This window comes from Macrobrachium nipponense, chromosome 22 (genome assembly GCF_015104395.2).
Source record: "Macrobrachium nipponense isolate FS-2020 chromosome 22, ASM1510439v2, whole genome shotgun sequence".
NCBI lineage: Eukaryota > Metazoa > Arthropoda > Malacostraca > Decapoda > Palaemonidae > Macrobrachium > Macrobrachium nipponense.
The window spans coordinates 1,727,073-1,746,383 of NC_087213.1; the positions used below are offsets into that span (position 1 = coordinate 1,727,073).

Below are 19,311 nucleotides of genomic sequence, written 5' to 3' on the forward strand. Positions count from 1 at the left end.
TTGAATATGCATCAAGCCAATCACTTCCTGGTAGAAACATGAATGAGGGCAGGGTTATTTTGAGTAGCTATTCTAAGATAATGGCATTTGTGTCAGGGACATCTTCCAACTGGATGTTCAATCTCGAGGTCGATCAACCCTGGTGAGTGCTTGGCATATCATTGTCTCTAACTGCTTAGCCACCATTATAGACCAGTTACATAATGTTGTGGTTCAACATAATTTCAGAGTTTTTAATTAGATAAAAAATTTATATAACTTAGCAAAGCGCTTCTTTGTGTGATAACACAGGATAAAAAAATATTATGAAATATATTACAGTAAAAATAAATATACAATTTATTTACAACAACAACAACTCATGATGTACAGATACATATCTCACTAACTATCATCATCTTCATATAATATACTTCGCTTTGTATTTTTCTCTTCTTTGAAATCATAGTATTCTACCAAACGACTTACATACTGTATGAGCATATCACAGGAAGCTTCAAAACTTGAAGACGTAACATCTAAACCTCGAGTTTCTATTATTATTTCAACCAACTGACGTACAGCATTACGAAGTTCAATAAGGAAGTTTCCAGTTCTGAAAAAGGAAACCTACTGTAAAACAATCTCAATTCGAAAAAATGAAAAAAATTAAATGAATGTCACTTCCTTATCACATCAGTCTCGTTCACTTTCATTATTATATGTTGAGAATATAAATCTGAAGAGGTATTAAAAGTTGACATTGAGGTTTTTTCAAAACTATTGATATTTTTCATATTTAGCCATTTTCATTTTTTACTAATTACTTTTATCTATTACCAATTATCAATCACTTTTCGGTTCAGTTTTACCTTATACCCATTCTCCATCATGGTACCGAATGCCCAAATGGTACCACTACCAGATCATCAGACCAAACTTTAATAGTACATTAATAAATTATTAGTTGTTCCGACACGGCATACAAACCTTCGGTCCTTTTACAATAGGAAGGTACTAGCGGCAGCTGGATAGGTCGTAAGCTTTCGAACAAGGGGTTCGGTAGTTAACTGCTTGTCCGACAGGCGCGCGCGCGCGACTGGGAGGTAAACAAATCACTTTTGCTTTCGGCCTGCTGGCGTGTAGACGTGTATCATCGCTCTCTGCCCGCTTCATCGTCGTTGCTTTCGCATGGTTGTGTTTTTCTTTTTCTATTTATCTAGTGAAACTGAATTGTAAGTACAATCATTTCATATTTATTTCCATTGAATTCAATTGTGAATTAAAGGATCTTGGTTTCTCCACGCCCTCCGATTACCCGAGTGCCGGGACTGAAGGGCGTAAGTGCGGGAATTCATTTTCCCAGAAATGATCCTCGTATTGTGTATGCTCGGTGCCGAGGGCGGGAAGAGCGCTCGCTCCGAGCTTATATTTTGGTTGAAAATGTGTAGATGAAAATCGTAAGTAAGTGCCTTTTCATTTATTTTATTTTTTTGACCTGTATGCTCGTTGCCGAGCGAATGCGCTCGGCACGAAAACTTATTCTGTATGGAAGTGGAACCGCAAGTACAGTATTCTTTTTCATTTTCATATATTTATTTTGATTGTAGCAATACTCATTTTTGGATCAGTTTCCGCTCTTACCCGGAAATTGATCCTTTCCCCTTTTTATTTGAATGAAGTGAAATCGCAAGTGTAGTTCTTTTTCATTTTCATATTTTATTGAGATTGCATTATTTACTTGGATCAATGTTTCCGCTATTTCCCGGGAATTGATCCTTCCCCTTTTTATTTGTATGAAGTGAAATCGCAAGCGCAGTATTCTTTTTCATTTTTCATATATATTTTGTTTTTGATTGCATCAATTCATTATGGATCAAGGTTTCCGTTCATAATCGGGAATGGATCCTTTTACCCTTGCGCTCGGTACCGAGGGCGCAAATGCGCTCGCTCCGAGCCCTTATTCATGGTGAAGTGAATCGTAATGCAAGATTCTTTTTCATGTTATTCCTTTTATTATTGATTGCATCAATATTTATTTTGGTTCAAGTTCCGCTCAGTCAGGGAATTGATCCTTATGCCGAGCATTTGGTGCCGAGGGCATGATTGCTCTCGGGCTCTTTTTATTATTGTTGGGCTACATGGGTGCTGTGCGGGGGTGGGGAACGAGAATCCCTCCCGCCCCCCCCGCTTAAGCTCCCACAGATGGCCCTTCCCCTTCGGGGGGAGGTTATCTGGGTTCTCCTCCTCGCCCGATCCGTCGAGCGCGGGGGAGGGCGCTCGGAGTTGCCCGATGTACAATTGTATTCGGGGTCTTCCGCTCGTTCGGTGTGGGGGCTCACCCCCGCCAGCGACAGGGAACTTCCCACTAACTAAATCATACTACTGTATTTGTTTTTCCGCAGGTGCTATTGCCACAGAGGGTGGACCTTGATGAGGTATGGGCCGTCTGTCGATTTGCAGGGCGTGCCTAGTGTCCAGGGGCGGCGGTCTATGTCTGGGCCTGCTGCGGTCACCCATGGTGGTGACCACGACAACGATATCGACTCCAGGTGACGACGTCCCTCCTCACCTGGTGTCTCGCCTCACGTGGTAACAGTCTTACTACAGCCGCTGTGAAGTGCCGTTCGCCGTACCGAGAGGGGGGCGTGCCGCCGCCGCTCGTGGTTGCCGCGCTGCCGCGACCACACTTCCGCTGCCTAGAGCTCGCCCCTGGACCTGCCGCCGGTACCAGGATGTTGCCTGGCTGCTGCTTCACCTCCTGTGTTTCCGGTGGCTGCCTGCAGTACCTGCCGATTCTGTGCTGACTGTCCATGCAGTTGCTGCGCTGGCTGTCCCTGCCGTTGCTGCGCTGGCTGTCCCTGCCGATGCTGTGCTGGCTGTGCCTGCTGTTCCTGAGATGCCCATACCTGCTGACGTCGTCCCTGTTCGTGGTGGTACTACCCCAGACTTTGGTCTGTCTGTACAGGTGCGTCCGGGCCCTGTGGCTTCGGCTACAGCAGCCCCGGCTCCGCCCTGGATAGCAGCCTCTTACTGGATTAGGGGTATTTAAGATTATATTGTATAATTGTTATGGGTATGATAAGTGTGATTATATTATTGTATAAATTGTTATGGGTATTTTATGCATTGTTGAAATATGGTGGGTGTCCTATATATAGACAACATGTGGTAGATTCTAGAAGGTGTCTGTTGATGTATTTAAGTTGTGTTGTGACGTCATAGGCTGTGACGTCATAGACAAGATGGCGGCGGCGTCGGCAGGATGTAAACATAACACGGGGGAGTAGAAAGCACGTGTTGGTGGTGTGTGGTTGGTAGGGGAGAGCTCTCTGTCTGGTAGGAGTTGTTTTTTGGGTCGTAAGTCTTGTGGTGCTGGTGTTTTAAGGTGATTTCTGGAGTGTACTGGAGTTGGAGAAAGCGTACAGGTGGGTAGATTATTCATTTTTATAGAGAAAGAAAGGAGTTAGGCTAGGCCAAAATTCAAACTGGTAGCAGAGCGTGGTTGATCAAAGATGCCTGGATCCGACAGTGAACAAAGGGAGACTACTAGATGGAGAAGGGAATGTCCTAGGTTTAGCGGGATACAAGAAGAATACAAAGAATGGAAAGGTCAAGCCGAAGATTGGCTATTGTTGTATGGAGAAGATACAAAATACCCGGCGATAGAAATGAGAATGAGCTTAAAAGGGAAAGCCCGAGAGCTAGTGGAAGCATTAGATAAAGATAAACTTACTGGTACAGAGGGTCCAAAGTTAATCCTAGAGAAACTAGATAAAGCCTATCTAAAAGACTCGGTAATGGAGAATTACGGTAGAATAAAAGATACCATTCTAATAAGAAGAGAATCTAGTGAAAATATGGCGGACTATTTAATTAGATACGAGAACGGCCAGCATCTTGATGGTGGGAAAGAATGCAATGGGGAAATGGCGCGCTTTGAAGGCGAAGTTCAAGGGGTGTATCATGGTAATAGATCAAGCAAATTCTCACGGAAAATCAAAAACAAATGGTATTATCGGCTTGTTGGGCAAGAAAAGCTAGAGTACGGAACAGTGGTCGCAAACAATGAAAAGACTATTTGAGGGATTAGGGACTAAAGAGGAACGGGAATGGTGGGGTTCGTCAGAAGGCAATGCCAGTTCTGGGAGAGGGAGGGAAAACCAAGATATCGGGGAAGATGGGAACCGAGGAAGGGGTGGTAGAAATCCTATAAACAAAGAAGGGAAGGTAACAGTATGTGCAATATGCAGCTCAGAATGGCATTGGGCTAGGGATTGTTCCTCAGAATTTTCATAATAGGAAGAAAACTGAAACAAGACTAGAAGAAAATAAGGTAAAAACAGAAAATGGGACAGAAGAAGAGGTTTATGTAGGAGAAGTAATAAAATAGTGGAAGCATCATGGGAGGTGGTTGATGCAATTTTGGACACAGGGTGTAAATCACAGTTTGCGGGGAATTGTGACTAGCACGTATTGTCATGGATTTGAGTCAGGAAGAGTTGAGGAGAATGAGGGACACTAGGACAGAGTCTAATAAAGTGTTTTAATTTTGGTGAGACATCTTATAATCCAGAGGAATAATAGAAATACCTGTGATACTAAAAAAACAGAAAGTTTTTATTTGAAGACGGAAATTCTGCAAGGTGATATACCCTGGCTGATAGGTAAGCAAACCATGAGTAAAAATGGGTATGACCCTAAATTTGAAGAAAATTAAAAAAATTGTGTCATAGTAGAAGTATTAGGGGGAATGAAAGTAGAGTTAAGAGAAGACGAACAGGGTCATTTAAGAGTGCCTATAAGGAGGAAGGATAGGTAGAAGAATTATTACTGGAGGGTTGGAAGGGGGGGAAAGAATCCGAGGGAAATTAAGAACACAATGAAGAAATTACATTTACAGTTTGGTCATGGAAGTGGAGATAAAATATGGAAGCTAACAGAGGAAGCACAATGGAGTAATGGGTTAATCGAAAAGAAAAAGAGGAAATAAGAAAGTTACTAACGGAACTGATTAAAAATTGTGAGGTTTGTAAAAATACAAAAGAAACCCCAGCCAAACCGGTAGTAGGCTTTTCTTGGAGTAAAACGTTCAATGAAGTCGTAGCGATGGATGTGGGAGATATAGAAGAGAGAAAGTTCTTGGTAATAGTGGATATGGCAACGAGATATTGTCAGGCCTGTTGGATAAAAGATAAGAAACCAGAAACTATAATAAAAGATACTTTTTTGAGTGCTGGTTTGCTATATTTGGAGCACCCTCCAAAATATTGTCAGATAATGGGGGGTAGAATTTAAAATTTCAAAATGAAAAAGTAAGGAGGATGGCAGAAAAAATGGAATATTAGTATTAGCCACAGCATCAGAATCTCCGTGGGAGCAACGGATTATGTGAAAAGACCGTAGGCATGATCAAGGGAAGTAACAAGGAAGATGATGGAGGAAGAGAAAAAGTAGATGGTCCCTAGCTTTGAAATGGTAGTGAGTGCTAGGAACTGTTTAATGAATAATGGAGGTTTCTCTCCCAACCAATTAGTATTTGGAAAAAAACCCATTTCACTGCTAACCTAATAGGAAAGAAGAAAGTTCTAGTCCTGCAAGCAAGAAAAAAATGGGATGGAGAGGGTATGGTAAGGGACACACTGAATGCAATGCACAAGGCCAGAGAAAAAAAGCATTTATAAAAATGAGTCCTGTAATAAAATAAGAATAGCGCTAAACAAAAACATCAGAGAACATAAATTTGAAGAAGCAGTGGTAGGAGATGAGGTATTCTATAAGAGGGAAAATGAAATGAATGAATAGGAGGACCTGCTCAGGTAGTGGGAGTATCGGGGAAAACAATAATAGTCAAACATGGGGATTCTTTAAGAGAAGTAGATAGGATACATGTGACAAGGATTCAACGACGATAACCAGATACAGAAGAGATATCGGCTAGAATAGATAAATCCCATGGGGTGAAAGGTAGGTCAGATGGCCCAAATGAAGGGAAAGTAGATTGGCTGGAAGGAGAGGAGATAATGGGTGAGAGAAGGAATGCAGACACAGAAGAGACTAGAAAGAGAGGTGATAGAGGAAACAGTGGAAGATAACGGGTGGGCAAAGTGGGTCAATAGAAAGCGAGTTAATGGAAGAGATACCAAAATTCAAAAAGGGAAATAGAGTTACGGGCTATAAACAATGATACAGGACAAGTAGAAGAATGGACTATTTAGGTCTTGCAGGAAAAAGATCAAGCCAAGCATGGGCTGATTCGTACAATATACGAGACTCACAGTCAGGTGACAAAGGGTGGGTTAACTTGAGGGATTATAGTCAGGTGAAAAAAATTGAAGATGAAGAGGAGGTGTTGCTGGGATTTGAAAATAGAAGCATAATTGGAAGCTAAAGAAAAAGAACTTCTAAGTTGGAGAGATAACCAGGTATATGAGGAGGTAAATGATGTTGGACAAAAAGCTATATCTACAAGATGGATAGTAACTGAAAAGATAAAAGGGGGGGAAAGGATATGTAAAGCAAGATTGGTAGCTAGAGGGTTTGAAGAAGAATGGCTGAGTGGGAAAAGGATGCTCCCACATGCAAATGCTGAAATTTTAAAATTCTGTCTAACCGTTAAATAAAGGTGAAAAATTGGAATTGTTATACATTGGATGTCAAAACTGCATATTTACAAGGTGACGAGATACAAAGAGAAGTGTACTTGAAGCCACCAAGGGAAGATGGTTGGAGGGGATTATGGAAGTTGAAGAAAACAGTCTATGGGCTCAAGGATGCAGCAAAAGCATGGTATTGTAAAGTGGTGAAAGTAGTGAAGGAGCTTCAAGGTGAGAGAAGTAGACTAGAACCTAATATTCTTTTGGAAAAAGAACAATAAATTGGAAGGCATTTTGTGTACACAAGTAGATGATTTTGCTACGGAGGAACTGAAGGATTCTTAAAGGAAACGATTGGGAGATTGAAAGGGAATTGCAAGTAGGAAGAACAAGAGAGTAAAAGGTTCAAGTATATAGGAGTAGTAATAGAGCAGAAGAAATAGATTTTCCCTTAATCAGTGGCAGTATATAAATTCCATAAGAGAACCAGAGGCTAGAATATATACGGGTAATAGAGTGCTAGAACAAAAAGAGTTAACAGAGTACAGATCAGTGGTATGGACAGCTGAATTGGGTATCACTACACACGATGCCAGAAATATCATATGATATTAGCGAATTAAGTAAAGCATTTAAAGAAGGAACAACTCAGGATATGAAGAACTTATTAAAATTGTGAGAAAAACTAAGAGCATGATGGGCGAAGTTACAATAAGTGAGATGGAAGAAGAAAGGGTTTATTGGGAAGCCTATGCGGACGCTCATTTGGAAACATAGAAGATGGCCATACTCAACTGGGTTATATTATTTCTTTGACAGATGGGAAGAGGAGAAGTCCCATATGGTGGAAGTCTAGGAAATCCAGGAGAGTGGCAAAATCCACCATTGAGGCTGAAGCCCTGAGTGTTGGGGAAGCTGTAGAAGGATTGATTATATTTCAAGCATTTGTGGGAAGAGGTAGTAGGAGGGAGAAATTTAGAAGCCTTGGTTAACACTGATAGTAAAACACTAATGACCGCCATCAAATCGAGCACTGGTGTAAGTAGCAGAGATTAAAAATAGTATTGCTGCAATAAGGGAAACCATTGAATCCGGGGAAATAAAGGAGGTGAGATGGATAAAGGAAAGGAGCAAGTGGCTGATGTATTAACTAAAAAGCAGGAGTTTCAGGGGAATGTATTAGAAAATTATGTAGAGGGTAAAGAGTTGGAGGACGAAGGAAATTAAGAGGGGAATACTAGGTTAGGAAACAGTCGGAGGGGAGGGAGAAAGAGATAAGTGTGATTATATATTGATAATTGTTTATGGGTATAGATAAGTGTGATTATATATTGTATAATTGTTATGGGTATTTTATGCATTGTTGAATATGTGGGGGTGTCCTATATATAGACAACATGTGGTAGATTCTAGAAGGTGTCTGTTGATGTATTTAATTGTGGTGGTTGTGACGTCATAGGCTGTGACGTCATAGACAAGATGGCGGCGGCGTCGGCAGGATGTAAACAATAACACGGGGCAGTAGAAAGCACGTGTTGGTGGTGTGTGGTTGGTAGGGGAGAGCTCTCTGTCTGGTAGGAGTTGTTTTTTGGGTCGTAAGTCTTGTGGTGCTGGTGTTTTAAGGTGATTTCTGGAGTGTACTGAGTTGGAGAAAGCGTACAGGTGGGTAGATTATTCATTTTTATAGAGAAAGAAAGGAGTTAGGCTAGGCCAAAATTCAAACTTACGTCTGTCCTGAGGAAGCTGACGAGAAGAGGAGGAATGGTGTCGTCATCTTCTTCATCGTCGTCGGCTGCCGCCTCTTCCCCTTCGACTTCTAATGCTTCACAGCCGAGGAAGAAGAAGGTTGCCTCCTCCCTCCTAAGAAGTCCTCCCTCGGGAGCTTCTCGGACCCGTCTCACCTCGGTGGGACGGGAGGGTTCCTTCCGCTGGTCCTCCTGCTCCTTCTGAGCGGGGCCCAGTGTTCTTCTTCCGCAAGGAAGAAGACTACGGGGGACCAGAGGGGTACCGTCTAACACCGGTACTTCCTCGCCTGGTGTCAGTGGTTCTGCCACTGCATCAGGGTCCGTCTCGGCCTCTCGTTCGCGGGATGGTACCGAGTGTACGGTAGCCTACCAGCGACCGTGCAGCCAGGAACCAGACCTCTGAGTCCGCTCAGCGTCAGGTTCACGGCACGGGGCGGAAGACTGGTGACAGCCGCTCACGCGACTCTCACCAGACCAGCTCTCGCTCTCGCGGCGACCAGCTGGCTACCCGGGACGTGACGGTCCCCACGAGCCCCCCCGGCCACGTCTGAGGCCCTGGGAAGAGGTCCCCCCGTTCGCCGGTGCCAGCCACGGCTGGAACCAGCGACGGGACGTGCCGTGAGGACAAGCACCTGTCTCACTGTGACAGTGGAGCCTGCAGGTCGCCTGACCGTCGCTCTCACAGAGAGCGATCGGATACGGCAACCAGCACCAGCTCGTCTGACACTCGAGATCTGGGCCGCTGTGCTCAGTCCAGCCGTTCTCCACAGCGAGACGGTTCGACCAGGCCTGCAGCTCGATCGCCACCGCGGGTTGACGATCGCCTGCAGCTCGATCGCCACCGCGGGTTGACGATCGCCTGCAGCCCTCCAAGCCTGCTGGTTCTGCCAGCGAGCGAGGAGGGAGTGTCAGGTCTGCCTCTCCCGTACCTTCAACCTCCTCGGGTTACACCGGAAGGAGCGAGGTATTGAGGAGTGATCGTGAGGGGTGCGCCCCTCATGATCCCACCACGACGCCCTACGTGCCAGGCACGGTTCTTGGACCGGCCAGGACGTATGCGCAAGTGGATGGAGAAGACCGAGAGGGCTGTCGCTGTTTCCCCCTTCTTAGGAGGAAGGTTCTCGGAATATGCTCTTGTTCGAAGGGCTTAACGGTCCTACTCTGCAAGATGCTGTGACTTCCGAGATTCCAGAGGAACTTTGTCGAGGTTATGGCGCTGATTCGTCAGCACAACGACCTCGGGGAAGGATCGCCGCTCCCACCCAGCAGAGCCACGTCCTCGGCTCGAGTTGTTTTGGGGCCCGAGAGGGAACCCAAATCGGACGGTGGGTCTGCCGCGATCGGAGCTTGGCCGACTGTGTTGAACCAGGTAGTCTCTCGTCTCCGGACAAGAAGGCTCTCTCAGTTCTGCCGGTCGAACAAGCTACTTCACCTCCTTCCTCTACTGCGACAGAGGCGTTTCTACGTGTCTTCGGACACCGTATTTGAATACCCCTTCGGTCCTCCTGAGAGGTTTCGACCTCGACGAGGACTGGAATGAGTTGGAGGACGGTATCGGCTCTCTCCTGTCAGGTGTCGATCAGCCCCACCCAGACGACGTTCACAGTGGCGGCAGACCCTTACCTACAGTATGAGTTCGTAACCCTCCTCGGGAAAACGTTTTCTCCTGACGATACGTTTTCCCAGGCTCTGAGAGGCCATCGCCGTAAGGCGATGGCTGCTCATTTTCTTCTCCAACTGCTAGTTCCGCTGGGTAAGACGAGCCAGTATCCAATTCCTCCCCCATTCCCTCTCTCCTTACGGCTACGAGGGAAAGGGGAGGGATCCTACAGAGATTTCTCTGTAAGATCCCACGTTAGGGGCTGCGCTACCGGGGGGACCTTCGGGTCCTACCTGACGTAAGCCCCGGTCGTTGAGGAGGGATCCTGCCCCTTTCTCGATTTCTACGGGAATCGAGAGGTCCACCAGCCGATATCGTTTGACGAATTCGGTGGGGGGTTTGGTTCGCAGAGTGCTTAGAATTCTACGGAATTTCTAGCGCACTCAGAGTGTTCGAGTTTTTTACGATCTCCAAACACTTAGGCGAGACCACGGTCCAAAGTGAGCGAGAATCCCCGATAATTGTTACACGATAATCGGGAAACCTCGCTTATGCTCGAATTCCTGTAATTTCTAGCATTGGAAGAAGACTGCTGCTGAAAGAAGAGTATCTCACAGTAGGCGATTAACCTGGAATAGAGAAGAACGGACGAGAACTTCCAGTTTGGCTTGAACTATCGTCTTCGGTATTCTGTTCACCATTGAAGCTTTCCTTTGGGAAAGACTTCTCCTTCACTCTCTTGACTAGAGAACGAAGGCGGTCGATCTCCAATCCTTATTCTCATTCCTCGAGAGGAAAGAATTTAGGATGGAGGTCGTGGTTACAGAACCTACAAATATACTACGTATATTACCCTCGCGACATGATTCTTTTAACAGTTGAATTGTCCGGGGGGGTAGGCGCATACCGTAGTTAACTCTACGGTTTGTGACCGAGACGAATTGTATCTTAATTGAACTGCAACTCGGGGTTGCCTGCAACCTCCCAGCAGTTATCAGTTTCGATTTTAGATACTTGGTATTGTCATGACAACACCAAATCAGCTTTTGTTTTGGTTATTTAACCGAAAATCCGTTTCGTTTTAAATATAATTGCTCGAGCGTATTCTTTATGCTCGATGGTTCTAGCCGAACGCATTCCTTCGTGGAATAATGGATTTACCATGGCAACTCAGGATGACGAGTCACCGAGAGCTACTGCGTATTGAACTGCCTGATAGCAGCTCAGTATCAGCTAGGTCTCGGAGATGCACGGTCGGTTACGTCTCTCTCTCCCCTGGTTTGATTGACTACCGAACCGTATCTCTGCCCAACAATCATGGACTTAGGTCTCTGATTAACGGGGATTCTCGCAATAATGAAGGACCATCTACTGCTGTGACGCTCGATTTCATCGCCTTCGACATTGCGAGAATTTTCAACAGAGATATCTCTTGGACTCTTTCATCTTTCTGTTTACCGCACGGTAACAGAAGTCTGTACTAGGTCTCCCGCTGCATCGCACCGCGATAATGCGAATGATTTTTGCAGACATCTGAGTTTGTCTTCAAAATATCTCGTATTCGTAGGTGTGCAATTATTCATTGCTCGCCCTCCGAAAATTACAGATGTGTCAGAAGACATCGCCTTACTCTCCGACCTGACAGCTCTACTTCCAAATGTTCAGCCCATGAGAAGCAGTTCTTCAGGCAGTATTCCCTGTCTCTTCATTACTGAAAAGCGCTCCGCTTTTATTGCAACTACGATCCTCACCGGACAGCAATGAATAGCGGTTAGCGTTCTCAGTCTTTGTAGCACAGGTTCAGAATCTTGAGAATCCTTCTCTCGGTTCAGCTGTGAAGACGTAGGTTGCTTTTCTGTACACCTTCGTCTTCAACGACACATAATGTTGTTTTTTTCTCCTTAGCTGAGAATCAACTATACTATGAGATATCTTGCCCATGAGGGACCTCGGTCTCTAGAAGGCAATTGACTTTCGCCTGTTGGGCACATGCCTTAAGAGAATCATCACCTCGCCTTCTGGCATCGGTGACGAACAAATTATTTGTTTAGTCTCTTGGCATAACCCTTTTAAGGCGAAGGTCACGTGACTTGCTCGGATGCTTGGACAACTTGCCTCCTTCCAAACGCAGTCAGTCGGCAGCTGTCAGAGCTCCCGAGTCAGTTACGAACTACGCTGTTGACTTAGTTCTGTTGTTACAAAGCAATCATTACTTCGTTTTAATAGCTTGTCACAGTACCCATACCATCGACACCCACCATTGAGTGTCGGTGTCCTATCCACTACCGAGAAGAACTTCACTGCATGGGATAGGAGAATGTGAGACACTTCGCTGCAGACGTAGACCAGTATGGGTACAGGACATCACCGAAAGTCGAGAAGAGGGATAGGTCATACGACCATTTTCCCGTTGCTTTTCCTCTGACCGGTTAACTTGCTAGACTTTTCCTGCGAAGTCAAGCATACCAGGGGATGGGTATTCGTGACGCTCAATTCGTACCGACTTCGTAGCGAAGAACTCAGAACCCTTCGGTTCCTGACGATCGGTTAGAGTCCTTCACAATCCCCTCCCTAATGGACTTCACCGCTTCGATGTGAAGGAGATGCTGCTTTGTCCTGTGAAAGCGCGACCGCGCTTTCTGAAGAAACTCGACATCCCAGGCTGAGTGTTGAAGACTCTTCGTCAGCACCAAGATGACCTAGAAGTACACTCCCTCGAGTTACACAAGAACTTCTCTGTGGCGCAGGTACTGAAGGCAGGGGTCTGGTACAACCAGACCACTGGCACCTCCTTCTACCTTTTGGATATTGCCCACAGGTCCTTGGATCGTTTTCCTTGGGACCCGTGTGGCTGCTCAACACGTTGTGTAGCTAACCCAGACCCTAGCGGCTGAACAGCATCGAGTCCTCGTGTTGACTGTAAGAATAAGATAAGTGAATGAGAGAGTGACTGGCTTCTCTTCCTATCTTTTTCTCCCCTCTACCTGTGGGTAGAGGGATACGGTCATCACCTTGCTGGATAAGGACGAGCTGCCGGTGAGCTACTCGACAGAGCCCATCCTATCCCTTCACTAGGGATGGGAGCGAATTATCCACCATTCCTCCTACAAGGGGGGGGAAGTGGATGCCAACAAGAGACAAACCATAACTTTATGTTGCCTCTTGCAAATAGGAACTTGTTCTTGTTTGCTGGTACGAAGAGAATACGCTTGGCCTCTCTCTTAGCACTTGGTCCAGAGGTCTGACCATTGATCCGAGGGTGCACACCCCGATCAATCGGACAGAGGCTTGGATCCCTCCCTCGCTCTTACGACCAGGGAGGCATTCCAAGGTTGGGCGAACACCAGTCTGTTCACAAAAGACTCAGATTCCTCCCACCAAGAAGTGAGTCTTCCTATTGTAAAAGGACCGAAGGTTTGTATGCCGTGTCGGAACAAATGACAATTTGTCCAAAATTGCATTTTTCCTAACTATACAAACCTGAGGTCCTTTTACACATAGTCCCACCTCATGCCACCCCTCACTCTGCAGTTTTTGCTTGGGCCAAAAGCAAAAGTGATTTGTTTACCTCCCAGTCGCGCGCGCGCGCCTGTCGGACAAGCAGTTAACTACCGAACCCTTGTTCGAAAGCTTACGACCTATCCAGCTGCCGCTAGTACCTTCCTATTGTAAAGGACCTCAGGTTTGTATAGTTAGGAAAATGCAATTTTGGACAAATTGTCATACTTCCTGGTACATTAGTTTACAAGGATGAGACAAGTGTAATGATGTAATTTAGGTAAATTTAAACAACCACTAAAACCACATTAGAATGAAAAATTAATGATAGGGCACAAAACTGAATGAAAGTACCATCCAATAGACATAGTAATCATAGACAAAAATTTTAAGTTTCATTCCCTGAAATATTCTGCTCTTCCTTCCCAATTACTTGTGGTGAATGCTCAAATGGAAGATGAAGTGTCAAATGCCAAAAAGAACATGTATCAGATAAAAAAATTAAAAGTTCTTGTTCCCTACCTTTTTTCATCACATAAATCACTTTTATCATTCAATTTACCTCCAAAGCAAATATGTCTTACATCATCAATGCATAATTAAACCTAAGACTCCTCTACCCACATTAAACTGAACATGAACAAATAGTGTTTGAGCTATGGCCCTTAATTTCACTGATCCACCCACCCCCAACTTTGTTGTAAGGCGTTGCTTAGGTGTTGATTCTTGTTAATTTTCATTATTGTTTTCAATCCTTTGTTAGTTTTGACTTTTATTTTTCACGTATCTTACACTACCTGTTTGCCCCTGACATTTTGACATTTTATGTGACTGAACTAAAGCTCTGCCTTCCAATGCACCCAGTTTTATTTTTAAGACTCCTAAACAGCTGATCTGAAGGAGTTATTCACTACTGAGTAGTAAATGTTGGAAAATTGCAGTTGAAGACATTTGACAGCCTAGTGGGAAGAGACTGTTGCAGTTAGGCAAGACCAGTGCTCCTTATTGCATTCGTTAATCTACAAAAGCAGGCTAGATTCCTCTAGCTATGCCCAGCATCTGGTCATAAGTTGGGAGCTTTCTTAAAATAAAAATCCATATTGACATATAATAAAGACTTGTTGTACTGATATATGGACTTACCTCTGGTCAACATGAAATGACATTTTTAATTGGCCATCAACCGACAGTAAATACTGTTCTCCTGCTAGGTGAAGAGATAAAGCCTGTCCAGCAAACAATGCAATTGTGATTGGCTGAAGCAGAGATAAGTCTCTTGCAACTGTTCTTCGAGACGTTTCATCCCTCGTCAAGTGGACACACAACAGATGGCGGGAATCATCATCTAGATTTTTGGGGATGCTGTGTAGTACGCAGTCACTGCCAGTATTAATGACTGTCCCTTCCCTAAGTAAGTAAAAATATGTTAAAATGTTACTGCTGAGCTCCATAAAAAAAGAAAGTCTAGCACATGCTATGTACTATATATTCACTTTCACTTTGCTGAAAGATGCTGCTGCTATAAATGAGACACGGTAACTTCAGATCTCAGTTCTCATCAATAAGATTTGTTTTGATATGAGAGATAATCACTGGAGCAATGTAAATTTATAGAAATTGGATAGCCAACTTACAAGAGACAGGGGGGAGAATGGGGTGACCTTGAGTGGAAGTATCATCTACAGCATGGCAAACAAGCACAAATTACGGCAGATGAATTTAATATTTTGACACTGATATATTTTTAAAAAAATGATAAAACCAAAAGAATATCCAGAAACATGCTATAAAAGATAAATATAATCAAACAAGAGTTTCTGCTATTAAATATAGCAAGGCAAATAAGGGAACTGTCTATCACTCTCATATAACAGCAGATATTTGATATTTTTGTGAAACCAAAAAAATCTAATTTATATAATACGACTCCTAGATGTGTTTATAGAACAGCAGCAGCAGATTAGTTTGCAGTACAACACCATAATAAATGAGATGTGTTAAGCACAAAAAACCTCTGTCTTATATCAAATATACGAATAAAAGCAGTGTTTATACAACAGAATTTAAATATTTAGCAAGTTTTTACTAGAACTGTATAAACACACACTACAAATATTCATGTCTTCTCATTTATTTACAGTGTTAAAGGTTGTGGTTGTCTATTCCATAAGTATTTTGAGTAAGAATGGCACAAAGTGACAAAGGTAAAGTGTGAAACATAAAATCCACCGTGTGTGTCCTATGGAACTTCTAAACTCCAGAAGCAAGAGCATGATAAATAATTAATTTAACAGTAATATTTGACTAATGGCAGGTAAAGACTTCAAAACTTCATAGCAGGGCTGTGAAGGTTATTGAAGAGGTGATAAAAACATTAGTCTTCTCTTGGAGGGGGAAGGGGAGTTCCCCATATACTAGAACACATGGTGAATGAATTATGGATGAAACTAATAATGTTTTCTTTACTGGTCTACTTCATGACTAACATTTATGCTACACAAAATCCTGATCAAAATTTTAAAAAGAATACTACTGATGGCACTGTGGAAATATTCACCAGGATAGATAATTCTACTTGTCTTCAGGTAACCTTGATTAACAACTGGTCATGACATTTTAAAAAATTACTAACAAGGAATAATCTGTAGATGCAGAAAAACCAGTAGGCTTAAGCTCTGAACCACTGAAAAGGTTGAAATTAATTATAAAAGAAATCCGGACATTAAAACAGCTAAGTGAGAATTATAATAAGTGTTAATGAGAATTATAATGATGAGAATTATAAGAGATAAAAACTTGTAAAGTTAACATGCTTCCATCAAAATAATATAATTTTTATATAACTTACAACATCTTGATAACAGTACTATCCTTTCGCAGTATCCCTTTAGACAATGTCCCTCTCTGCAGGAGCAATACTCTGTTAACACCAGCCAGTAAAACCCCCAAAAGTAACTGATGATTCAGGTTGTTCACATTCCATACCGAGTCTTCGGAGAACACATTGTTATCAACCATAAAGGCATCTTTCAGATGGTCGCCATACACTCTCTTGATCCCTAGGGATAAAATTAATCATGTCAAGAATTGTTTTTTTTTTTATAATTATTGATTATTGTTCATTACTTTTGTCACCATGAAAAAATGCACTGTATTGTGTGGGAAAACGGCTAAAAATCAGTGTGCAAACTCATCAATAAATTATAACTAAACTTTTAAAAGAAAGTTACAATTTTTTTATTTGCTCCATGTAAGACCAAAACTTTCTGTTCCAGATAAATAATACTCTTACATTTAGGTCTATATAATTCTGTTGAGTCAGTGGTCTTGTAAAACTTACTTAAAAATAACTACAATCAAACTATGGCAATTGCTGATGGTATTACTATTAAATATCTACAGGTATTTCAGATAAACATTTACTAACCATTATTAAACAACAATCCACGATGACTAAGATTATTGTTATTACAGTAATGAATGGAGTCTCTGTAGTTGGACAATTCCTCCCAGTGCTGAATGAGGCCTAACATTGCCAGAAGATCACTTGTTGGGTTTACTGACTGTTTAACGTCTCGTATGTCAGAACGCATGTCAATGCTGTTATGAAATATACCCCTGCCACTGCTTAATGCTGCTGCAATTGATGCAACTGAATCTACACATCTGATAAAAAAAAAAATCATAAGTTAAAAAAACACAATTATGCAACTGGTGTACTGACTTCATTACTAAAAAGTGTTTGCAACATCCTTTTGAACCACAGATGTGACCCACTTTTTAGTATTTTACTTGATATTCATTCACTTCATCTAATTTATTTTCTGAATCTTTTATCTAACTGTCCAGCCAGTACAACATGAATTTTTAAGTAATTTATGTTTTCCACAGGTACAGAGACCAAAGTCCTTTATATATATGTAGTACTAGTATACGTATAGGATATCTTTCAGTTGAGGGAGACAGAAGGAACACCCTCACTTGTCTAACCTTGCTGCCACTTACTTTTTCCTTTGGCTGCAGGATCTAAGGTGGGTCTATCCTATATAAAAGACTGGTTTGTATAACTAGGAAAAACAAATTAATTTTACAAATTTGTTATTTTTATTCTGGGGATGCAACCATTGCCTTTTAGATATAGGAGCCACCCCTTAGAATGAGGAGGGAGGGATAATCTTTATTTGCCTACTATGAAGATGAATAGGCTAGAGAATTCATCATGAACTAGTTATGTGAGGGGTCTTAGATTTCCTTTTATTCTTTTCCTCCTACATGAAGTAAGAGAGTCCAGCGAGGAGAAGGACGAAGATGAGCTAGAGGAAAATGAAGAAGAATGGCCGAAACTTTTCTTCCTTTTTCCCTAAAATGTCTTGCTCGTCCTTCACACTGAAGAGCTGGTCAGACTGGAAATGAGCTGTAGGATTGGCAGAACTACTGCACTGGAGGATCCCCTCCTTCGAAGTACACAAAGAGGTCATGGGCGTGCAGGAACAGCAATAGACACATCAGGAGGCAGCCTCTCCTTTTCTGCCAAGTCACTGTAAAATGCTGCCAAAGACAAACCTGGACTGTTAAAAGTAAGAAAAATGTTCTGCAAATACTTGAAAGATGACAACTCCTGAGCACCACTTGCTTCCTTATCCCCTGGTGAAAGAAAACCAGGTAATGCATTGTCCTTCTTCCTCTTCTTCGTTTACCTGACCATACTTTTTCCAATGAGATCCTTACCCTACAATAAAAAAAACTCATTTGGGTCTGCCAATAATAGAGTAATGATGCAACCACAAGGTTGCCAATGTTCCTTGTTCTTGCATTAGTCATGTTACTTCATTTCAAGAAAAAAACAAAAACAGTGACCCAAAAATACCATTGCCATAACAACAAGGTCAGTGACACAAAAATACAGTTCAAGTGACAAAAATACAAGGGCAAAGCACAAAAGCACTGCAAAGTCACAAGGGAAGCAAGTGACTCGTCTGATATCCAATGAGCACACATGGAAGAGAGAGTGTTTATGTCTTCTCTTTCTGGCAGCCAAAGAAAAAGTGGTGTAGTTGGGCGAGTAAGGGGTATACTCCCTTCTCACTCATCACCATCGGTTTGAAACTAATGACATTTGCAGGCACAACTGACAACAGCAGCAGCACACCTAGTCATGCATTAACAAGCTGGAGGCAGGATACATACAAAAAATGTGGAAAGAAATGCAGCATGTCTGCACTCAACATGAATGCAAAGCATCAATAAATAGTACTCCAAGTAACATGGAGTTGGCTGACCACATGCAGCAAAGCTGTTCCTTTTAGAAATTTCTGTACCATGTACCTAGATGTAAAATGTTAATAGGTTATTGTATGATGAGTGGGTTTGTATAAAGACTGTTTATTGTAAAATCATATTCCTTCAAGGGTAAATATTGCCAGTCAACATTACTAACTTGAATATTGATGCATAAATAAGAGCCTTTGACAAATGCGGTGGGGTTGAAAAGTGAACAACACGCCGTCCCAATGGGGTGAGAGTTTCAATGGACTCCATACGATTGGATTTAAGCAGCCCCAAATCTTCAAGATTCCTTACAGCTTTTCCTATTAGTCTAGGAGAAGGTACACTAAGTGCTTCTGAGAGAAAAGACAGGGCACTTTCTTCTCCACAGTGTGCCTGTAAAAACAAATGTGTCATTAATAAAATTCTAATAGTCCAAAAAATGTTCACTGGAAAGTCAAAAACCATTTACCAATAGTGTCTAACACAGAAAGTAGACTGTAATTTGCCTGTTTTTCAACAAATGATTGCTGTGAGCTTTTGAACTTAGGCTACTTTTTAAACATACATCACTGTCTTGGAAAACTAAATATCAAAGAAATTTATTATCTCTGAAATTGGGGCAGTA

The 19,311-nt window shown here is 42.6% G+C and overlaps 1 protein-coding gene across 7 annotated transcripts in view; it reads right to left on the reverse strand.

Annotated features, from left to right (window-relative positions):
* Positions 1–311: 311 nt before the first annotated feature.
* The window catches only part of LOC135198434 (ATP-dependent RNA helicase DHX30-like), a 68,391-nt gene continuing 49,391 nt past the window's right edge, over positions 312–19,311 (reverse strand). For all 7 annotated transcript variants that reach the window (XM_064225967.1, XM_064225969.1, XM_064225974.1 and 4 more), the window contains exons 13-17: positions 18,856–19,079; positions 16,846–17,084; positions 16,267–16,477; positions 14,562–14,825; positions 312–595 (exon numbers count right to left, since the gene is read on the reverse strand). In XM_064225967.1, coding sequence (XP_064082037.1) covers positions 385–595; positions 14,562–14,825; positions 16,267–16,477; positions 16,846–17,084; positions 18,856–19,079 — 1,149 coding nt within the window. In that variant the 3' untranslated portion in view covers positions 312–384. The remainder of the gene's footprint in view (positions 596–14,561; positions 14,826–16,266; positions 16,478–16,845; positions 17,085–18,855; positions 19,080–19,311) is intronic.